This window comes from Bos indicus x Bos taurus, chromosome 1 (genome assembly GCF_003369695.1).
Source record: "Bos indicus x Bos taurus breed Angus x Brahman F1 hybrid chromosome 1, Bos_hybrid_MaternalHap_v2.0, whole genome shotgun sequence".
Classification (NCBI taxonomy): Eukaryota; Metazoa; Chordata; class Mammalia; order Artiodactyla; family Bovidae; genus Bos; species Bos indicus x Bos taurus.
In genome coordinates this window covers 137,059,896-137,080,759 of record NC_040076.1, presented here as the reverse complement: position 1 = coordinate 137,080,759, position 20,864 = coordinate 137,059,896, and the positions used below count along the sequence as shown (strand labels likewise).

General features: G+C 42.8%; 1 protein-coding gene and 1 non-coding gene across 4 annotated transcripts in view; one reads left to right on the top strand and one right to left on the bottom strand.

Annotated features, from left to right (window-relative positions):
* CPNE4 (copine 4) overlaps positions 1-20,864 on the bottom strand; it is a 681,945-nt gene that overhangs the window by 640,613 nt on the left and 20,468 nt on the right. The window contains exon 1 of one of the 3 annotated variants that reach the window (XM_027546054.1): positions 20,354-20,603. The exons of the other annotated variants lie outside the window; for them this stretch is intronic. Within the exon in view, the coding sequence (XP_027401855.1) occupies positions 20,354-20,382 (29 nt within the window). The 5' untranslated portion in view covers positions 20,383-20,603. Of the gene's footprint in view, positions 1-20,353; positions 20,604-20,864 lie in introns of those variants that run through there. 3 annotated transcript variants of the gene reach the window in all.
* On the top strand, positions 16,842-16,913 carry TRNAS-GCU. The gene has a single exon. It is a non-coding gene; the product is annotated as a tRNA-Ser (tRNA).

Sequence of the window (20,864 nt, the reverse complement as noted above, 5' to 3'; positions counted from 1 at the left end):
GAGTGGCATTTTAGGAGTTTATGATCCTCCAAGGATAGAACTACCCTCAAATAGATGGGGTACACTTACTACATGCTGGGTACTGAGGATTAAACAATGAACAAGGTGGATGGGATCCAGCAACTCAAAACTGTGTTTTCATCCCTGTATTCACTTCTTCATGAAATGTTTTTTGAGTGCCTATTACAGCTTCTTAGGTGGTGCAGTGGTAAAGAATATACCTGCAAATGTAGGAGATACAAGAGATGGAGTTTCCATCCCTGGGTTGGGAAGATCCCCTGGAGAAGGAAATGGCAACTCACTCCAGTATTCTGGCCTGGAGAATTCCAGGGACAGAGGAACCTGGGGGGTACATGGTACCATGGGGTCCCTGGGTCACAAAGTCCACTGGGTCCCAAAGAGTCAGATGCAAGTGGGTAACTGAACCAAGAACACTGTAAGCTAGGGAAAGGGCCTGTCAGCTTTACTTTTCTCATTCTATAACCTGAAGTGCTCAACGACAGTTTAGGCTTTAATAGTTTAGACTACTCTGTGGTCAAACTGGCATAGTACGTAGCGTGTGCATGCTTAGTCATGCTGTTTGCAACCCAATAGACTACAGCACTCCAGGCTCCTCTATCCTTCACCATCTCCATCAGAGTTTGCTCAGATTTATGTCCATTGAATTGGTGTTGCTATCTAACCATCCCATCTTTAACATCTCATACCTTACATTAGGGGAAAGCAAAATTAAAAGAGGATGAGAAACACTATGCAGATAATTATAAAAGCATCATGTGCTAAAGAGAGACTACATGATTACTTTAGAATGTCTGTCACGGAAGCCTATGATCTAAGTGATACAACAGAGGCAGTTACATGAGAATAAGGAGTAAAAGTATTTCCTACACAGAACAGCATTTCAAACACAGGAAACAGTGAATGCCCAAGGTGTAAGGTAGGGAAAAGCTTGGTATGTCTGAGGACAAACAAGGAAGAATGTGCTCTATGACCCAGAAATCTCATCTGAGGTGTTTGAAATCCAAGGTGTAAAAGATAGCTTTGCACATAAACATACATGGATAGCACCCAAATAGGTCACAACATCCAGCAGCTAGGGCAAGACGAAGTATGGAACTCAGCAGTGAAAAGGAATGAGCTTATAAGAACGTGGATAAATCTCAGGAACACTGTGTTTAGTGAGCAAGCCTCATGCAACCAGATAGTACATGATGAATTTCCATTTATATGGTCAACTCCATTTCAATATATGCTGAGCAATTAGGCAGAAATGTCCTAATGTCGTCAGTTTACTTCCCCACCGCCTCCACCCTCTTCCCCCTAGCTGCTTGTGGGATCTTAGTTCCCTGAGCCCTCAGCAGTGAAATCACAAGTTCTAACAACTGGACCACCAGGGAATTTCCTATCAATAATTTTATTTATTTACTCATTTATTTACTTATCTACTTATCTATTTAGCCATGCTATTTAGGCATGTATGCCAGATCTTAGTTCCCCTACCAGGGATCAAACCTGTGCCTACTGAAGTGGACGCACAGTGGAGTCATGACCACTGGACTGCCAGGAAGTTCCTTCGTTTTACTTTGAAATGCACCAAAATATATGTTTGATTAATAGGCAGAAGAATGTGATAATGCAATTAGACTAATTTTTTTTATTGTTTTTAACTGGTGGAAAATTGCTTTGCAATTTTGCATTGGTTTCTACTGTACAACAACGTGACCATCAGTCATAATTATATATATGTCCCTTCCCTCCCAAACCTCCTTCCCTTCTCCCATTCCCATCCCTCTAGGTCATCACAGAATGCCAGGCTGGGCTCCCTGTGTTTTGTTTTGTTTTTGAGTGACAAAGTAGTTTATTTATGATAGGCTTCTTTTCCCTGCATAGTAACATTTGCTATTAGAATGTTCCCTAAAGACTCCCTGTGTTTTATAGCAACTTCCCACTATCTATTTTACACATGACATAAACAAAAATTTTTAACAGTAGAATCTAATTGGTGGGTACTTAGGTATTTACTGTAAAATTCTTTCAACTTTTCTGATATTTAAAATTTTTTACAATAAAAGCTTGGGAAAGACAAGAAGATGGCCAGTGCAGCTGCTGCTGCTGCTGCTGCTGCTAAGTCGCTTCAGTCGTGTCCGACTCTGTGTGACCCCATAGACAGCAACCCACCAGGCTCGCCCGTCCCTGGGATTCTCCAGGCAAGAACACTGGAGTGGGTTGCCATTTCCTTCTCCAATGCATGAAAATGAAAAGTGAAAGGGAAGTTGCTCAGTCATGTCCGACCCTCAGCGACCCCATGGACTGCAGCCTACCAGGCTCCTCCATCCCTGGGATTCTCCAGGCTAGAGTACTGGAGTGGGGTGTACCCTAATGTGATGAAGACAAGTATCAATCAAATCATTCACACAAGTAAACATTTCAGCAATGTGATTTTTGGTTGAATGATACTTCTTTCCCATCATTCAACTGGTGTCATGGTTTCTAGTTAGTAAACAGTAAATTCTGTAGTCACACATCTTTTCCTCAATGCAGACTGATACAGCAACAATATTCAGTGAATACTCACTATGCCTCAGGAACTATGCTGAAGCAAATAGGGCAGATATGAGCTATTTATTCCCCACAAGAAACCTGTAGATATAGTTGACACAATTAGGGAAGATAAAAAGATAATGCTATCATAAAAAATGGGATTTAGGGACTTCCTGCTTTCCAGTGTGGGTGTGGGTTTGATCCCTTCAGAGGGAACTAAGATCCCAGTGCCTGGTGGCCAAAAAAAAAAAAAAGAACCAAAACATAAAATAGAAATAATATTGTAACAAATTCAATAGAGACTTTTAAGATGGTTCACATTAAAAAAAAAAAATCTTTAAAAACTCTTTTTTAAAAATAAAAGATGGGATTTAAAGAAAGCAGCTGGCAAGAGGAGGGCATCTGAGTGGACCCAGAAAGAAAGATGATGAAATTGGATTCAGCTGTAGAGCACAGACAATCAGTAGAAATAAGGCAGTCACAATGTGATGTTTATTAAGTAGACACTGTGCTTGAAGCATAGTATGCATGCTGTGCTGCTGCTGCTGCTAAGTCACTTCAGTCGTGTCCAACTCTGCGACCCCACAGATGGCAGCCCACCAGGCTCCCCCGTCCCTGGGATTCTCCAGGCAAGAACACTGGAGTGGGTGGCCATTTCCTTCTCCAATGCATGAAAGTGAAAAGTGAAAGTGAAGTTGCTCAGTCATGTCCGACTCCTAGCGACCCCATGGACTGCAGCCCACCAGGCTCCTCTGTCCATGGGGATTCTCCAGGCAAGAATACTGAAGTGGGTGCCATGCCCTCCTCCAGGGACTCTTCCAAATCTAGGAATCAAACATGCGTATCTTATGTCTCCTGCATTGGCAGGCAAGTTCTTTGACGCTAGTATCACCTGGAAAGTCCAAGGCATTGGATCCAAGGCATTGGTTCATTGGGTCGCAGAGTCAGACACAACTGTATCAACTTAGCACACACACTATACATATTTACTTTATCCTCAAGTGCTACAAGTAAAACAGGGTGGTTTAGAGAGAGGGAGTGACAGTCAATAAATAAGATAAATAAATAAAATGCCCAGTTTAATAGCAGTGATAAGATCTAAGACAATGCTATCTTAGAGAAAGAGGATGTGAATTATTGGGCAGGTGACATTTTAGATAAGGCAAACTCATTGAGAAGGGAATTCTTTCTTTAAGATTTTATTTATTTATTTGTCTTCTTCGGTCTTAGTTGCAGCATGCTGAATCTTTTGTTTTCACGCTTGGGCTTCTCTCTAGTTGCGGCTCGTGGGTTCAGTAGTTACAGCACAGGCTTAGTTGCCACACGGCATGTGGGATCCTAATTTCCCAACCAGGGACTGAACCCACATCTCCTGCAATGAAAGGCAGATTCTTAACTATTGGACTATCAAGGAAGTCCAAGAAGGGAATTCTTGAGTAAAAACATAAAACAGTTAGCTGATGATTAGAGTTTGGGAAGGAAGAACATTCTAGGTAGACAGAACAAATGTTGGAAAAGTGGGGAAGACATTATAATCTCACTTAATCCCACAGTCATAAACTATATGAGCTATATTCTACAATAATCTACATTTGACAGGTGAGAAAACGAAAGCACAGAAATGTTAAGATACACTCAATCCACTCAAAACAAACCCTCAGTAGAATTCGTGGTGACCATGTAGCATGCTCTAATCATGACCATGTACCATGCTCTAATGTACAATTAAAGTCTCTGTTCTTCGCTTTGTAGATGCAAGTGTTGCATGGAGAAAAAGTCTAAAGTTCCAAATATTATAACCGGATCAAGAAAGCAAAGCAAATTCAATGAAATTCTGATACCAAATGATTTATTTTGCTGGCTTGAGAGCAAGACAGTTAACTAAGTCAACCGAAAGATTACTCAACTTGAATAGATGAAGATGTTGATTAGTCTTGATTCACAAGAACCAGAATAAGACACTTTCATGAAGGGGCAGAGAGGGGAGTTTTATCAAAGTATGGTGAGTAGATACTGTCAGCAATGTGGTTGTTTTATTCAACAGACCACAGACAACAAATACGACAAAATCAGAAACTCCAAGCCCGCTGGCCTAGACCATAAGAAATACCTACTGCCCTGTTAGTTAGTTAGTTCAGTCGCTCAGTCGTGTCCAACTCTTTGCAACCTCAGGAATCACAGCACGCCAGGCCTCCCTGTCCATCACCAACTCCTAGAGTTTACCCAAACTCACGTCCATCGAGTCGGTGATGCCATCCAGCCATCTCATCCTCTGTCGTCCCCTTCTCCTCCTGCCCCCAATCCCTCCCAGCATCAGAGTTTTTTCCAATGAATCAACTCTTCGCATGAGGTGGCCAAAGTACTGGAGTTTCAGCTTTAGCATCAGTCCTTCCAATGAACACCCTGTAGTTCTCAGCATTTAGAAAAAATTCCATCCATGCTTTGAATATGGATACAAAGCAACAATTCTGAAAAACTTGTATGCAAAATAACAATTCCAAAAAGACTTTATGCCTGGATGAAGGAAAGTTAAGACCAACCTAGATAGCATATTCAAAAGCAGAGACATTACTTTGCCAACAAAGGTCCATCTAGTCAAGGCTATGGTTTTTCCAGTCATGTATGGATGTGAGAGTTGGACTGTGAAGAAAGCTGAGGGCCAAAGAATTGATGCTTTTGAACTGTCGTGTTGGGAAGACTCTTGAGAGTCCCTTGGACTGCAAGGAGATCCAACCAGTCCATTCTAAAGGAGATCAGTCCTGTGTGTTCACTGGAAGGAATGATGCTGAAGCTGAAACTCCAATACTTTGGCCACCTCATGAGAAGAGTTGACTCATTGGAAAAGACTCTGATGCTGGGAGGGATTTGGGGCAGGAGGAGAAGGGGACGACAGAGGATGAGATGGCTGGATGGCATCACCGACTCGATGGACGTGAGTTTGAGTGAACTCCAGGAGTTGGTGATGGACAGGGAGGCCTGACGTGCTGCGATTCATGGGGTCGCAGAGTCGGACATGACTGAACAAATGAACTGAACTGAACTGAAAGTAGATGGAAAACAGGCTCAACCCTCCTTCCTTCTGTGTGCTCCACAAATGAGGACATCTAGAGACGTGGGGGCTACATCAAGGCTAAAACCCACATCCTTGGATCACATCACTGAGTCCCCCAAGTCACGGAGGTTATTTAACTCTTGCTCAGTGCAAGAAATCATTGGATGTCAACTATGGCGACCCATGTGCAACTGAGTTCATTTTTCTAACTTCCCTAAGTCAGCTGCTGCTGAATGGAATGTTTTCCCATGTGTGATTCTTTCCAAACATTTTTATTTTTCTTAACCAGGTTATGTTGTTCCCAGCGAGTCTTGAGCTCCTTTCTGAAGGGATGAGATCACTGCAGACACAACTGATACTAGCTAATAAAACCCATTAGGCTGCCAATCTCATCATCAGTTCTGGCGCCCATACCCTATGGCTACAGCCTCCCAGAACTACTTGCTTAACTTCCTTTATCTGCCCCATTTGTCATCTTACCAGTATACCATGGCATTTAGAACAGAGTCTGAGATGGCCAAAATCCAAGTGCTGTAGAGATGGGGGGATATTAAATTAAACCTATGCCTCATCAGAAAGCCTCAGAGGGAGCCAGAAAGAAAAGGTGAGTGACAGGGACCAAAGTTCTCATTAATGTGTAGCCAACTTGTCACTTTCATGAGAGTTTTGTAAGGAGCTGAACTGTGATTTAAGCAGGAAGATAAGGCATGACATTCCAGAGATACTGCTTCAATTTTTCTCATCATATGTAACTCAAATGCCTACATCATTTTTATTCTTTTTTATTTTTTGCCCAGATAGATCACATCAAAAAGTGTACACAGAATATGATAAGAAAGTTTTTATTAAGCACCAGTTTGCACAAGTATTGGCCCTTGTTCTCCAGAAGCTTACAACTTAGGGAATTAGGGTTGCAGCATTTAGATGAGGTGATGTGCTCCTCCTCTTGCAGAAAATGAGACCACAGTGCCCACCTAGGCACTTCCATTTCCAACTAAACAAACAACCAAAAAGAAACTCAATCATGAATCAATCCCTTTAAGATCTATTTTTATATCAGAGTGTACTGGTCGCTCAGTCATGTCTGACTCTTTGCAACTCCAAGGACTGTATCCCACCAGATTCCTCTGTCCATGGGATTTCCTGGGCAAGAATACAGGACTGAGTTGCCATTCCCTATCAAAGGCTACATTAAAAAAGTCATCCTTTGCAATCGATAAAAATTTATTTATATAAGTATTTATTTATGTGATTTATTTATCTGACTATGTTGGCTCTTGGTTGTGGCATGCAGGGTCTTCGCTGTGTAACACAGGCTCCCTGTGTAACATGGGCATGCAGGCTTAGCTGCTCTTTGGCATGTGGGATCTTATTTCCCTGATCAGGGATCAAACCCACATGCCCTGCATTTCAAAGCAGATTCTTAGCTACTGGACCACCAGGAAAGTCCCAGATAAAATTCAAACAGAAGAATGTATCAAGAAGCCAAGCTTTGCCAGTATCCTAACAGGCTGATGGCCCCAGTGAAGACAACTCAAAAGTGAGGTCCTGCAATCTGCAGTCTCAGTATCACCTGAAAAACTGCTGCAATGCAGACTCTCAGGCCCCACTTTAGGCCTACTGAGACAGAATCTGCATTTTTTCAAGATCCCCAGATGATCTGTCTGCTCTTTGGGGCTCAAGAGCCTTGAGTTCCATGAGTGAGCTCTTAGGTTTTGAATGGAATTCATCACCGCCAGCACACCCTGCTGGTCAGCCCAGTGCTGGCAGCTGTATACACACTACACTGTAAGGCCACACAGCCACACAGGTCATGCAGATGACAACACAGGTGCTGCCTGAGGGACTCATGCAGTTAAGGTGATAAGTCAGGGAAGATGAAGGAGAGGACACATCTGTCACAGAGAAAAACTTCTCAGTCTATTTGTGATGACTCTGAGCTGTCACTCTGATCAGCCTCTTCAGAAAGCCCTCATCAATCAGCTCATCCTCTGCTGATCCCAGCAAGCACCTTGCCTCAGTCATTTGTTCCCAGGGAGCAAGCATGTGGAGGCCATATCCCCTTCCACTCACAACTCAGACAGCAAGGATTAGGATGACCTTGACAGCCATGGGCTGACTTTCTCTCCTTCTTTCAAGGGAAGCCATCCTCACTTTCTGCTCCTGGGTGGCAGGCCTGCTGCTCACCTTCAGTGCTCTGTAGCAGGGTGACAAGGCAGTAGGAATCAGGCCCCAGCAGATGCATTATCCTGGCCTCGTACAAACCATCCTAATGCCATCTTTTTTCCATGTTTCCCAATAGGCAAGTGATTAAACTAAAATTCAACCAATGTCCCTCTTCTCCATCCAAATTCACTAGAATCTGGGAAAGTACAAAGTTACTTGAATAAACAGAGCCATATATGTCCTAATTGAAAAGACAAGGCTGCTGACACCTAGGAGCCATAGCAGGTGAGATGCTGAAAGTCACTGGCACCAGCATGTTAACTGCAAGATGACATTCATCAGAAGATACCAGTAACTATCCAGGAAGAAGAAAAGAGGAGAGGGATGTGGGGACTAGCTGACCCTAATTAAACTGGATTTCATGATGCAAATGATACTCCCTTCATCTCTGAATGGCATCTCTCTCCTTTCCTGTTCTCAACACTGCCTCCAAGTTCTAAATGACTTGAAAAAGGAAACAAGGAATAATCTATAATAAGCAACCATTGAATTCTGTTCTGTGAGACAAAATAACAAGAAATACATAATCATTCTATGTTTATATCTACATATAAAATGCATTTTTCTGATTATAACATATCTGAGAAAAAGTATGTTAATTTTTAGAGATATTTTGGTATAAAGTTTTTTTTTAATTCCAAAAAGATTGGAAAAGATAATAAAAATAATCATTAGGCTCAGATACTACAGCTGTCAATATTTTGATGTACTGATTTACAATGTGGATGTGTGTATGTGTGCACGTGTGTGTGTGTGTAGAAGACAGTGACACAGACAACAATTATCAGAGAGACAGAGAAATTTGGAATCATAATATATACAATTTTATATTTTGTTAGGTTCACTTAGCATCATTTTGTGAAGGATTTGAACAATCTGTTGGAAAATATTTTTACACTGATGTTTAAAAAAGTTGAGAACTCCAGTTAAGGGATAATTTGAGATATTATCAAGAAAATAGAACAATTTCCTGAGCTAAAACATTTTTGACAGTTTAGAAGAAGTATCTTATCCTTTAAAAAAATTGCAGTTACTGGTATAGCCAACATACAAAAACTTAAAATAGCCAGAGTTGGACATGAGTCACTGTGGTTAAACATATGGAATGGAAATTAGTACCCTTTGCCAAATGGAACTGCAAATCCATGAAAGTATTCTGAAGAGATATCATAGTATTATAACTGCTACCTTTAACTTTTTCTATACTCAATAGAAGAAATAAAACAAAGGATCAGTACCAGGGGACTAGAATCTTCAAGATCAATTACATCTAACTTTCCTCTTCTGTGCAGAGGGCAGAATTCCTCCTCTCCACTTTCTTTGCTGTCTAGGGGCATACAACTAATTTCAGCTTGATAGGATGTGATCAGTATGATGTATTTCTCTTCAATGACCAGGGCAGGACAGTCCCAGCACCCAGCTGTCCCACTGGGGTGACTATGAAAGGGCTTTGTGTGGAAATGCAGAGCCAAAGGTCAAGGCACATCTTACACCACTGATGATGGGGGATAGGGGCCCTAGAAAGCTGCTACAAGATACCAATTCACTGTGGGTATTTGTCAAGTTAGCACAACCTGTATTATCCTGACTAATACAGTCACACACACACACAAAAAGAATATTCCATTCCTGTTATGCATACATATGAGCTGTAAGCCACTATGCTTCAGAGAAGGAAGCAAAGTACAAAGAGTAAACGAGTACAAAAACAGAGCGCTTCTAACACCTGTCCCAATCTAGGGAATCATTTGCCTCTGAGCATCAGCTCCATCACTTGTCAAATACAGAAGAACAGTGCCTTCCTCAGCAGAAAAATACAACACCTAGCATAGCGTCTAACATAGCAATTACTCATTAAATACCCATTATTGTTGTTTTTATTTACCTAGAATAGATATTAGTTAAAACAGAAATGCTCCTCCTCCTATTTAAGAAAACTCCCTCCCTGAGTGTAAAAATAAACATTACTACAGAAAGGGCATGAGCAGTCCAGAGACGAAAATCTTGAACACACACCCTGGGCCTTGGGACTTCTGAGGACCTCAGTTTCATCAACAGTAAAATTGAGACAATAATATCTCATTGTCAGGACCCTTGGAAGAAATTAAGGAAATAAGCACATAACTCAGAAATATAATTCTCTTCCTCACCCCTCCCCTTCTTTCTCTAAGATAACCAAACAAAAGAGGTACAGCCTGTCTACAACTGTAAGTACATTATCTCTAAGAATCCTACAGGTTCTGGAATTCGAAGAGAAGAACAGTATACGAAGCAGGATGTTTCCAAAGCAGGCAGACTACATTCCCCTTCAAAATCCATGCAACTTCTAACCCTCCATTTCCTGAAATTTTAAAATTGTATTCACCGTTATCTACAATTCTACTTAACCTGCCATAATGTTTTCTTTCACCTAAGAACTACAATTCTCTAGACTGAACAGATACATTATGAATCTGATGAGAAATAAACTGCCTTTTAAGAGCAACTAGAAATCAGGTGCAGTCAGTCGACCCCCGGCTCCTGCCAATTTCCAGGATCACACAGGAGCATGAAGTGCTGAGACTTCAGGGGCCAGTGTTGGGAAGGTCCTGTTAGCTCACAGTCCTGACGGACACCAACATGGCAGTGCATTATCCAGCTTATTGCTGACTCAGGAATGGAGAGAGGATAAACTTACTCATAAAAGAAATAGCACATCTGAGCTGCATGTCATCTCCTGGCCAAGAGGCTGAGTGTCCACTACAATAACAGTGGACATGATAATACTCATCTGGTCCAGTGCTGTTATCTTTTTTTATTATTAATTTTGTGAATAATACAAATGGTGTATTTACCACCTCTACTACATGGGTTTTTCTGGGGTCTGGGATCCATGCTTCCCTTAAGGAGAGAAGGATGGAGCACTTAGAGTGTGATGTGATCACGGTGGAGAAAACAGAGCAAGGGTCTCACTAAGCTTGTGACGTGAAGCCTGAAACCTGGAAAAGCAATCATTTTAGTGTCTCTACTTCTCCTTTTTGACCTCAGAGACCCAAACATTTTGTTCTAAAAGACAAGATCCAAACCATTAAGTTTCCTTTTAAGCTACTCTTTTCTCCTATTCTCCAAGCAGGAACTCTGGAGTTAAAAGGGGTCTGATTCCAATTGTGGGTCCCCTCTTCTACTGACTTCCTTTATGAACCTGGGCAGGTAGCAACTTCACTGAGTGCCCAAGTCCATGCCTGCAGAATGGAGAAAACACCACTTAAACGGTGGAGTGTTAGGAAGATTGACTGAGATCACATGAGAAATTCTTGGCACATGAGCACAGAGGCTGAACACCATCATCACAGTTTGAATGGCCTACAGTGGAGTGCAATATGAAACCTACACAACTGTACATGGCAGACCTCCCCTCCATTCAACAATTCATCCATTCAAACATTCGCATACTATGTTTCAGGAACTATGCCCTCAACTTCCCTTAATCAGCTTTAATGAATTATTCATCCATAAATTTATTCTAAATCAATTCTTAGATTTCCATGACACCTGTCATGGTTTTGCATTTTCTGTCTCAATCACTTGCTCATGTGTCAGTTCCCCAACAAACCAACCACATTGCCATATTTCAGTGTTTCTTTTCATCACTACATGTTTCTCCCCTAAGCATCCAACACAGAGCATGACATGAAGTCTGTTCACAGTGGTTATCTCTGCCATAGGATGGCACATATTTCCCGGAGGCATGGCTGAAGCAGACTCAGCACATAAACCATCAGCAAGCAGGAGCTTTATTTTAACTGCTGGATACCCAGCCTTTGGATCTATGTCTGGCACACAGTACATGCTTCATAAAGGTTCACAGCAATGAACACAAAACAGGAGCCTTTGGAGGTATTAAATGATAGTAATTCAAATTCCTGAAAGATCATCTTATTATTATTGAATGAAAGAGCATTTTGAAATTGAATATACTCACATTCAGTCCCAAGAGTGAAATGAAGGAAGTATGAGATATAGTAACCTAAGTATTGAAGAGTAATCTAAGAAATTCAGTTCTACCTTAGACTTGGTATCTTTTCCCTAACAATTCACAACAGGATATTTTGATAGAAACAACATCATCATTTATTGAGTGTCTTCTACACTTTGTTAACTTCAAACACATTATCGGTAACCTTCACAACAGTGCCAATGATGTCAGTACAATTATTCCTACTTTAAGGATAAGGAAACAGGCTCAGAGATCATAAGTAACTCATCCATGGATATATGAAGAAACTGACTTGACTTGGAATGTGAAACAGGCTCATCTGGATTTAAGCCCCTCATCCTTCACATGGAGACAAGTGCATGTGTTCACATGGGCATAAAGGTTTGGGCACATGTACACCCTAGGTTCAGGATATGTATATAATCCCTGTGGACTAAGCTTTCAAAGATTTTTCCTGATAATTCTATTTAGCTCCAAACATTTATGTTCTGAAAAAAAGACTATTTTAAAACTCATTGTCAGATCCCATGATGACATCCCCGATGAAGCACGTTGATGAAAATTCACAGGCATCACTTTCTGGCACATTAAACCCCTGACCTCACTAACCTTTTACAGCTGGGACTATTAAACTGGGTGGCTAAGCAGCTCAGACACCCTGCTCTGAGACCAATACCCCAGGCTGTTTATTGGCCTAGAAGTCTCCAAGTGACACCCCACCCTCAGAAGGCTGTGTGGGCAGAAGGCACACAGTAGTGGGTCCCTACTCGTGTGCCCTGACCCCTCACTTATCAGACGCCTGCCTGGAGCCAAGGCGAGGGCTGGCACTGCGCCACGAGGCTGCTCTGCTCTAGGCCTTTCTCTGTGGCAGATGTCAAGGGCTGCAGGGAGTTTAATTAAAGGAGCAAAATGCAATGGCTTCAAGGCCTGCAAAGCCTTGGCCTGCGTGGAATCAAGATCTCTGAGGAACCCCAACCCAGCTGCTCCTGGGGAGAGGGGAGTCCCTTCCAAAAGCCTCCAGAGCTCACACAGCCTGTCCCCTTTCCTCCATGCATGTTAGATGCCCAGCATGGTTTTCAGAGGCTGAGTTGATGCCATATGTTCGCACCACTGAAGCGTTTTACTGCTGGAGCAGAGGTGCTTAGCACAAGGAAGAACACACTGTTTTCATAGCTCGTTGTCTCTTAATACTTCCCCCAGGAGGCTCTAGGCTCAAAGAGAGAGTGTCTGGACAAGATGCCAGCAAGGTAAAGTGTTCCCAGTGACACAGTTCAGGATGTCAGCCAAGTAGGAAGAAGGGCTCAAGCCCTTGAAGAGGAGAATTTTGGTGTATAAGGGGGAAAAACGGTAGACAATAAAAGAATTACATACGAGAGATTTTTTTTCTTTTTTTTTTAAATTAACATGTCAGTGATCTCACTGGAGCAAGATCAATTTTGTCTCCCAGGGAATATTTTACAAAATCTAGAGACATTCTGGGTTGCCACAAGTGGGTGGAGATGAAGATGCTACTGGCACCTAGTGGGTAGAGAGTAGGGATGCTGTTAAACTTCCTACAACGCACAGCGAAGTACCCCCACCCAAAGAATTCTCTGCCCCAGTGTCAGCAGTGCTGTTAAGGAACCCTGAGTTCTGTTAACTCTGCACAGGTAAGAAAGCGCCCCCTGCTCCTGCAACCTCATTGCACTAGCAATTCCATTAGCCACATTCAAGCCAATGTGGACAGGCATAAGGACACAGCATTTAAAAGCAATATCATCCGGGTGGAAGGTCTGGGTTAGAATTTCAGCTGCAGAACTTTCTAGCTCTGTGGCCTTGGTGTAGATTATCTAACTGCAGTGAGCCATGGTTGTCTCTTCTGCCAAATGTAGAAAGAACTGGCCACAGCTAGCCATGTGAGGTTTAAATTACATGAGATAATAGGAAATCATTTCACACCAGGTCCACACCCATCATTATCAACACCCAACGAAGTAGGGACAACACAGAAGAAAACAAGGTTTTTAAGAAAAATATACCAAACCTTTAGTAACCTAAGGGAACTGGAGTGTGTGTTTGACAAGCTCTCAAGGAAGCTCAGAGGTGCCTCTTCCCTAGAGGGTCTGTGGCCTCAGTGAGCCTCACCTCTGTGTATTCACACCCACAGGGTGCCTTGTTCTCCTCCCTATGACTGTCCCTTTGCTCAGCCCAGGCATCTGGTCACTCTGGTGTCCAGATCTCTACTGTCAGACTCAGCCATGGTCTGGTCAGGGAGAGAAGATACTTGCGCACATGTTGCTGTTCTCCCTGCACATGGAGCCAGAGGGGCTCCGGCTTTTCTCCTGCTCTGACGTTGAGAAGATCAGTCTAGGCTCAGCCATATCTGCCTTTGGTCTGACACTCACAGCCAGTATTTGCCTTGACACTGTCACATCCAGTCTCCAGAGCAACCCAAGAGCCCTCTCTTCTCAAGCCCTTGGATTTCCTGGCACACAGCTTTCCCTGCTGGTTTCAAAGGCACTCCAGGCAGGGAAGCAGCACAGAGCATGAAGGGAACTTCGCCAGCCATACAGACTCCTCAAAAGGACTACGAATCAAAGAGTTAAGAGATGCCTTGGAAGTCATATAGCTCAGTTTCCCCAAGCAGGCAACACTGAAGCCCAGAGAGGGGAAGGAACAGGACCCAGGACTGCTGCCAGTCCACAGGGTGCCTTGTGTAAGTTGGAAATGGTGCCCATCTGGATGGAGGCAGTCCTGGGCCACAGTGAACAGCCAGCAAGTAGCAGAGATCCCAGGCTGGCAGTCCTGTGAAGAAGCTCTGGGAAGGGGTTGTCACAGAGCTGAGATCAGACTGACAAGCTCTTAGTAGAGATGGAGCCAGTAATATACAGAAAATGAGTGGCTCCTAAGCCACTGCTCTCCTTACAAAGCAAGATTGGTGGGTCAATAAGACTGCATTTCATACTCTGTCTTCTTTGTGGCCCTTTCAATGACAGAAACGGGAAAGGCAGACACTTGGAGTGGTGTGGCTTCCTTGGGGATACTTGTGAAGTATCACAGCACCTTCAAAGGAGTGAGGGGTTCTGGTAGCTGAAAATACAGGAATCTCATTACCCAGTTCTGAATCAGCACAGAAATGTAAGGTCAAATCTCCAAGGGCAGTTTTGTTTGGAGACTGTAACGAGCCATCACAGCAAAGCTGTAGGGAGAGAGGGAATTGTGTCCCAGACCCAATACCTTTCCCTTCACTGGAGGATTTCATGTGACCCCTGTGATGAGAAAAACATATGATCAGGGGCAACTTCCAGTGGAATCTGATAAGTTGCTACATACCACAGCAGAAGCCTGTATCCAAACAGTTCAGCTTCTACTTCATCTCCTTGGTTCTACAGGCAACTTTCTTACTCTCATCTTATACTTTCTTGTCCTGAATTTCCCTACAGTTGAGCAGTTGTGATCTCTGCCTCCCTATGTGGTGGCCTTGGAGGACTCCCCCTCTCTCTACATCTAATCTTTAGGTCGAGGATCAGAAGGCTGCACAGGACTTTTACTAGGTTTTGTGGACCATATGGCATCTCACAAGTACTACTTAATGCTGCATTTGTAGCACAAAAGCAGTCATAGGTAATATGTCAATTCATGGCTGTGGCTGCATCTCAATAAAGCTTTATGTATAAAGACTGGTGGTAGACTAGATTGGGCTCCTTGGTTAGTTTGCTGACTTCTGCTTGAGGCGGTGCTGGGCATAAAGAGGGCAGAACCTGAGCCCGGTTCACTGACAGGAGCCATGAAAGCCACCAAGAATTGACACTACCAGCCAAACAGAAGTTAGTATCCAAAGTGGCAATGGTGTGAAATCCTTCCCTGAAAAGACTGATATCACACAATAAGAGGAGGGACTTACTAGAGTATGGAGGCTTCGCTCTAAGAGATGCATCTTCTAGGCATTATGAGATTGATAAATTCATACAAGATTCCACAAAACAGACTGGTCTTCCCTCTGCATTTTCCCTGGATACCAAAGGGGCACAATCAAAAAGATGGCCTTGAAAATAGTAGCATATTTAAGAATTCATGTGTATCCTACTTCTTTGGCCAGTTACACATAGTTATTCCTATGTAACCACGTGCTTTTTATTTTTTTTCCTAAAGAGTGAATGAAACCCAGACAGAATTTCTCAGAAGGCTAAGGTCTGGAAAAAGTAACATGATTAGAGGGCTTAGCTCTTTTTGGAAAATAAGGACCCTCTGCTCCATCCATGCTAGATCACACAGGCATGGCCAGCAATCCATCCTCAGACATAAAAGTGATCCTTTGCTAGACACACAAGGTCATAAGAGCAACTTCCAACACATCAACATTTGGATTTTAGAGGTCTCAGAAGAAGAAGGAAAAGAGAAAGGGTCTGAGAAAATATATGAAGAGATTATAGTCAAAAACTTCCCAACCATGGAAAAGGAAACTGTCACCCAAGTCACGGAAGCACAGGGAGCCCCAGGCAGGATAGATGCAAGGAGGAACACAGCAAGACACACAGTAATCAAACTAACAAAAATTAAATACAAAGAAAAAATATCAAAAGCAACAAGGGAGAAGCAACAAATAACATACAAGGGAAACCCCATAAGATTATCTGCTGATTTTTTAGCAGAAACTGTAGGTCAGAAGGGAGTGGCAAGATATATTTAAAGTGATGAAAGGGAAAAACCTATAACCAAGATCACTCTACCCATCAAGGCTCTCATTCAAATTTGACAGAGAAATCAAAAGCTTTACAGACAAGTGAAAACTAAGAGAATTCAGCACCACTAGACCAGTTTTACAAGACCAACTTCCTTCTTCATGACCGAAAAATGTTCAGTTTCCCAGATTACAGCATAATCTGTTCAGGGCAGGGATGGTATTCATACCCTTTCCCAGCATCCATACAGGTTAGAGTAATAATCATCACTAACATCTACAGAGCCACTCTTCCATGTCAGGTGCTATCACAGTGCTTTTCCCTTCTCATTTAAGAACCTCACAACCCATGTCTTGGGACTTATCATCATTATTATTCCAGGGCTTCCCTGGTGACTCAGTGGTAAAGAACCTGCCTGCTGATGCAGGAGACCCAGGTTCGATCCCTGGGTAGGGAAGATCTTCTGGGGTAGGAAATGGCAACCTATTCCAGTATTCTTGCCTGGCAAATCCCATGGACAGAGGAGCTTGGCGGGCTAAGTCCATAGGGTTGCAAAGAGTCAGATACAACTGAGCAACTAGGCACTCCAGATACAACTGAGCAACTAGGCACTCACACATCATTATTATTCCATGTTCATAGATAATGGCACTGAGGCCCAAAGAAATTGCATAACTTGCCCAAAATCATGCGCTACTAAGTGTGGAGTCCAGACATGGACCCAGGTATTCCAGCTCCAGAGCTCTTCTGCTCTATTTATACCATAGCTTTCTAACAATGCAACAACACAGGTGATCAGCACATGTTTGGGGTAGATGACAGTAGTGACTCTGAGAGAAGGAGAGCCAAGGAAGAGATCTGGATTGAAGCTAAGCCAAACTGTTCATGACTGCCATGAGCTCACTCTGCACACTCTCCTGGGTGGGGAACCCAGGACTATCTTAAGGGCTCTGCACCCAAACTCAGCTCTAAGAGGGTAGCTGCTACTGGAGGAGCTGAAAGAAGGCCTATCTGCAGCTCATAAAGAAGACCTTTCTTCAACCACCTCCCAGGCCCTGGATATGTGCCTACAGCTGGGAACAGCGCTCTCTCTGACCCTACGAGAGCTTTCCCTAAGGCAACAGAGTAGAGAAAATGGCCGGGGCAGTCCCTGCCTCCTCTCCACACCTTCCCAAGATCCTAGGGGAGTACAGGGGCCAGGCATTTCTCAGAGACTGGGGTGAGAATGAGGGGCAGCTGAGAAGGAGAGGTGGGAGGAGGCACCATCAAGCTGGGCTACAAATGGTAGCTTTGTTCATTAGACCATTTGGTTTTCCCTTCCTCAATACCCAAGTGATTTTTCTTTCCTTTTTCTTTCTTTTTTACTTAAAATATTTTTGATTCATAAACTATTTTAATCTCTTCTTTTGTCTAACACTGGCTTCGGGAGCAGGAAATATAGTCTAATTACAGTTTTGACTGCATCCCATGGTATATGAGAAGACTGCACTTCTAGTATCTTTTAATATACTATGTACTTGGCTTCTTTCACAAAAACAGTTATTTAATAGTTTTCAAGCAACTGAATAGCTTTTGATTAGCTTAGCACCCTACACCTCTCCAAAGTCATTATATGGTGTTATGTGAATGTCATGGGCAATAAGTCTGACTGCTTTTTTTAACCGATAATATTTTTCAAACAGACCCTAAATATTCTAGCAAAAGATCTCTGTATTCGTGAGAAATATTTATCCTCCAATTTAAAATTTTTTCTGAAACATTTTGTTAAATCACTCCTAATTAAATGTGGCAAAAAAACTGTTTCCTTTATTCTGCTGAAAACTATTTATCATTGCTTTCTTTTTCCTACATATTTTGATAACAGGCTGCACAGATTCTGTACATGTAATTATTTCTAAGAGTCAGAGAACCTGTACTCAGATCCCGGTTTGTCTTTAAAATCTGTTGCATCACATTGGTAGAAATCACTTCACATTTCTGGACCTAGGTTTTCCCTTTTGCATAACATGGGGAGCGGAATTAAAACTTTCAAAATTGTCCTCTGACGAGAGCATTCTAGGACAGCTTTCAGTTAGGCTTACATTTACCACCAGGGTCATCATCTCCCTTCCCTTCTGCTCCAAAGTAACCTTTTAAACCAGATTATGAAAGAGAAGATCAACTAGATCCTGAGAATCACCACACTATTCTTAAAAAAGAATTCTTTCTTCACACACACACACAAACACACACACACACAACATGTGACATATACGATGCCTGAATGTGAACTTTTCAATAATCAAATGTAATGGACCAATGAGAAAATTTTAATTCTGGACAACTAGCAAGTATTTGGTGAAGGAATTATTTCTTTTACTTAGGGGCAAATATCAAAAGCCCACATGCCTAGGAGGATCCCAGCAACCCTGTATCTCCCTGGCAATGTTGCCAAAGAGGCTAAGCTTTGGAAAGGATCCAATGGAACAATCAAAGAGAAATTCGAGACTCAGAGGGATTAAACTTAGAATCTTCAACTTCCACAGTCCAGGTGTCACCACAGTATATTAGTCAGATTTGACTCAAGTCACTGCCAGGAAAGACCCAGACACCAGGGTAGGTACAAAGCTCAGCAGGCATCTTAAAAATCAACTATTTCTTCAAGGACTCAAGATGCTGGAACAAAATAATACAGATTGGCTTCAACTTATAATACCTATCTACTATGAAAATTTACAAGAACAATGGCTAAATGTACATAAAATGTGCAAGAAAAATGGGAGTGTTTCCTGGACAGGACTCAATCACACTGGACAAGTCACATAAAGAATGACAATCCAAAGCCTTGACTTCAGGTGCTCTGAGACCTCCCGCATGTTAAATCATGAGTCCTGAAAGCAGTGCTCTGGTTCCAGAGAGCTGATAAAAAATTACTGCTGGAATTTCAACCACTACGCTGGGAAAGATGGTTCAATGCCTTCTCTTCAGTTTAAATATCCCCTCCAAGTAGCTCCTTACATGTAGCAGAAAGTGACCAGTCTGCTGATCAGAGCAGGGGCTGAGACACACCAGGTGCTTCCCCTGAGCACGTCAACAGCTAAATTTAAAATGTGGGAAAAGATACAGAACTGGAGACAAGATAGCCATGACCAGGAGAGAAAGACAGGTTCCCTGGACTGGAACTTTCCCTTGAAAATGTAGGAGACCAAAGAAAAAGACCAACACCACTGAGATTTTACCCACGTCATTCCCCTTTCCTGGACTAAAATTCTCTTTCTTTCCAAATATGAAAACCCTATTTGGAACCCCAGTTTACACTCCTTCTCTCTAAACCTTTCCCAAACCCACCTATTCCACAAAAACTGCTCAATTCTCCTAACTCAAACATGTCTCGTTTCATTCATCTAACAATAATGCTTATTCTGTCTTCTGGCATCTCACCTTCTTGTTTGAAGACATCATGTTATCATTCCACTATTATTTAGCTTTTCACATATTTGTACCTCAATTCCTAAATTTGATTTTAATCTTCCTTCCTGAAAGTGAAGTCCATAATCATTTTAGCTTTTTTTCTCTAAAGGCAGCTGTTCAATATATTGATGAAGGAAGGAGCAGGGGAAGGCAACACAGTACAAAAATGCTCCCTGGTAGGAAGAGCTGGACTCAGAAAGGGCACCAAAATTCCACTCCAGCTGAGAACCAACAGCACCAGGCAGACGCCTGAACACATCTTTTGAAAGCAGGGACGGAAAGGAAGAAAGGATTGAAAGAAAGAGTACTGGGAAGAAAGTGAGGAGGGGAAAGAAAAATAGAGGGAGAAAGAGAGGGAAGGAGGAGAGAAGAATGAAAGAATGGAAGGAAAGAAAGATGGACAGAACGATAGAGGAAGAAGCAGGAGGGATGGAGGACACATCTTACCCTTGAGCTTCCAGGTCCTCCATGTTCATTCTTCTTCCCTCTCTATTTCCAAAATATCTCTTGGGACCTTATAAGGCACCCAGCACCTAGTTCCAAGCTGCCTGATGCACGTGCATAAAGATGTGTGGGAACCACTTCCAAGGCCAATTTGCTTCACTGGTAAGCAACCACTATCTCCTGTGAGCACAGCACCCCTGGTCTAGGGAAGCAGGTCCCAGAAATGCTGTGTCTCATGACCCAGGGCTTGGAGCTCTGGAGGATATCTGGGCAAAAGCCTGGGCACTGCTGGCCCTCCACCAGAAATGCGGCAGGAGGCCTTCTCCTCTTATTTGTGGCAGGGCATCACATGACGCATTCAACTCTCTAGCTTCCTGGGCAGCCCGTCAGGGAATCAGGGCCCCTGGACTTCACAGAGCGGGGGCAGGGAGTGCCCTGAGGACAACGACTGGCACGCAGCCATGCCTCCCTGGCTGCCAACCCCCAAGGCACTGCCCTCACCCCTCCTGCACCT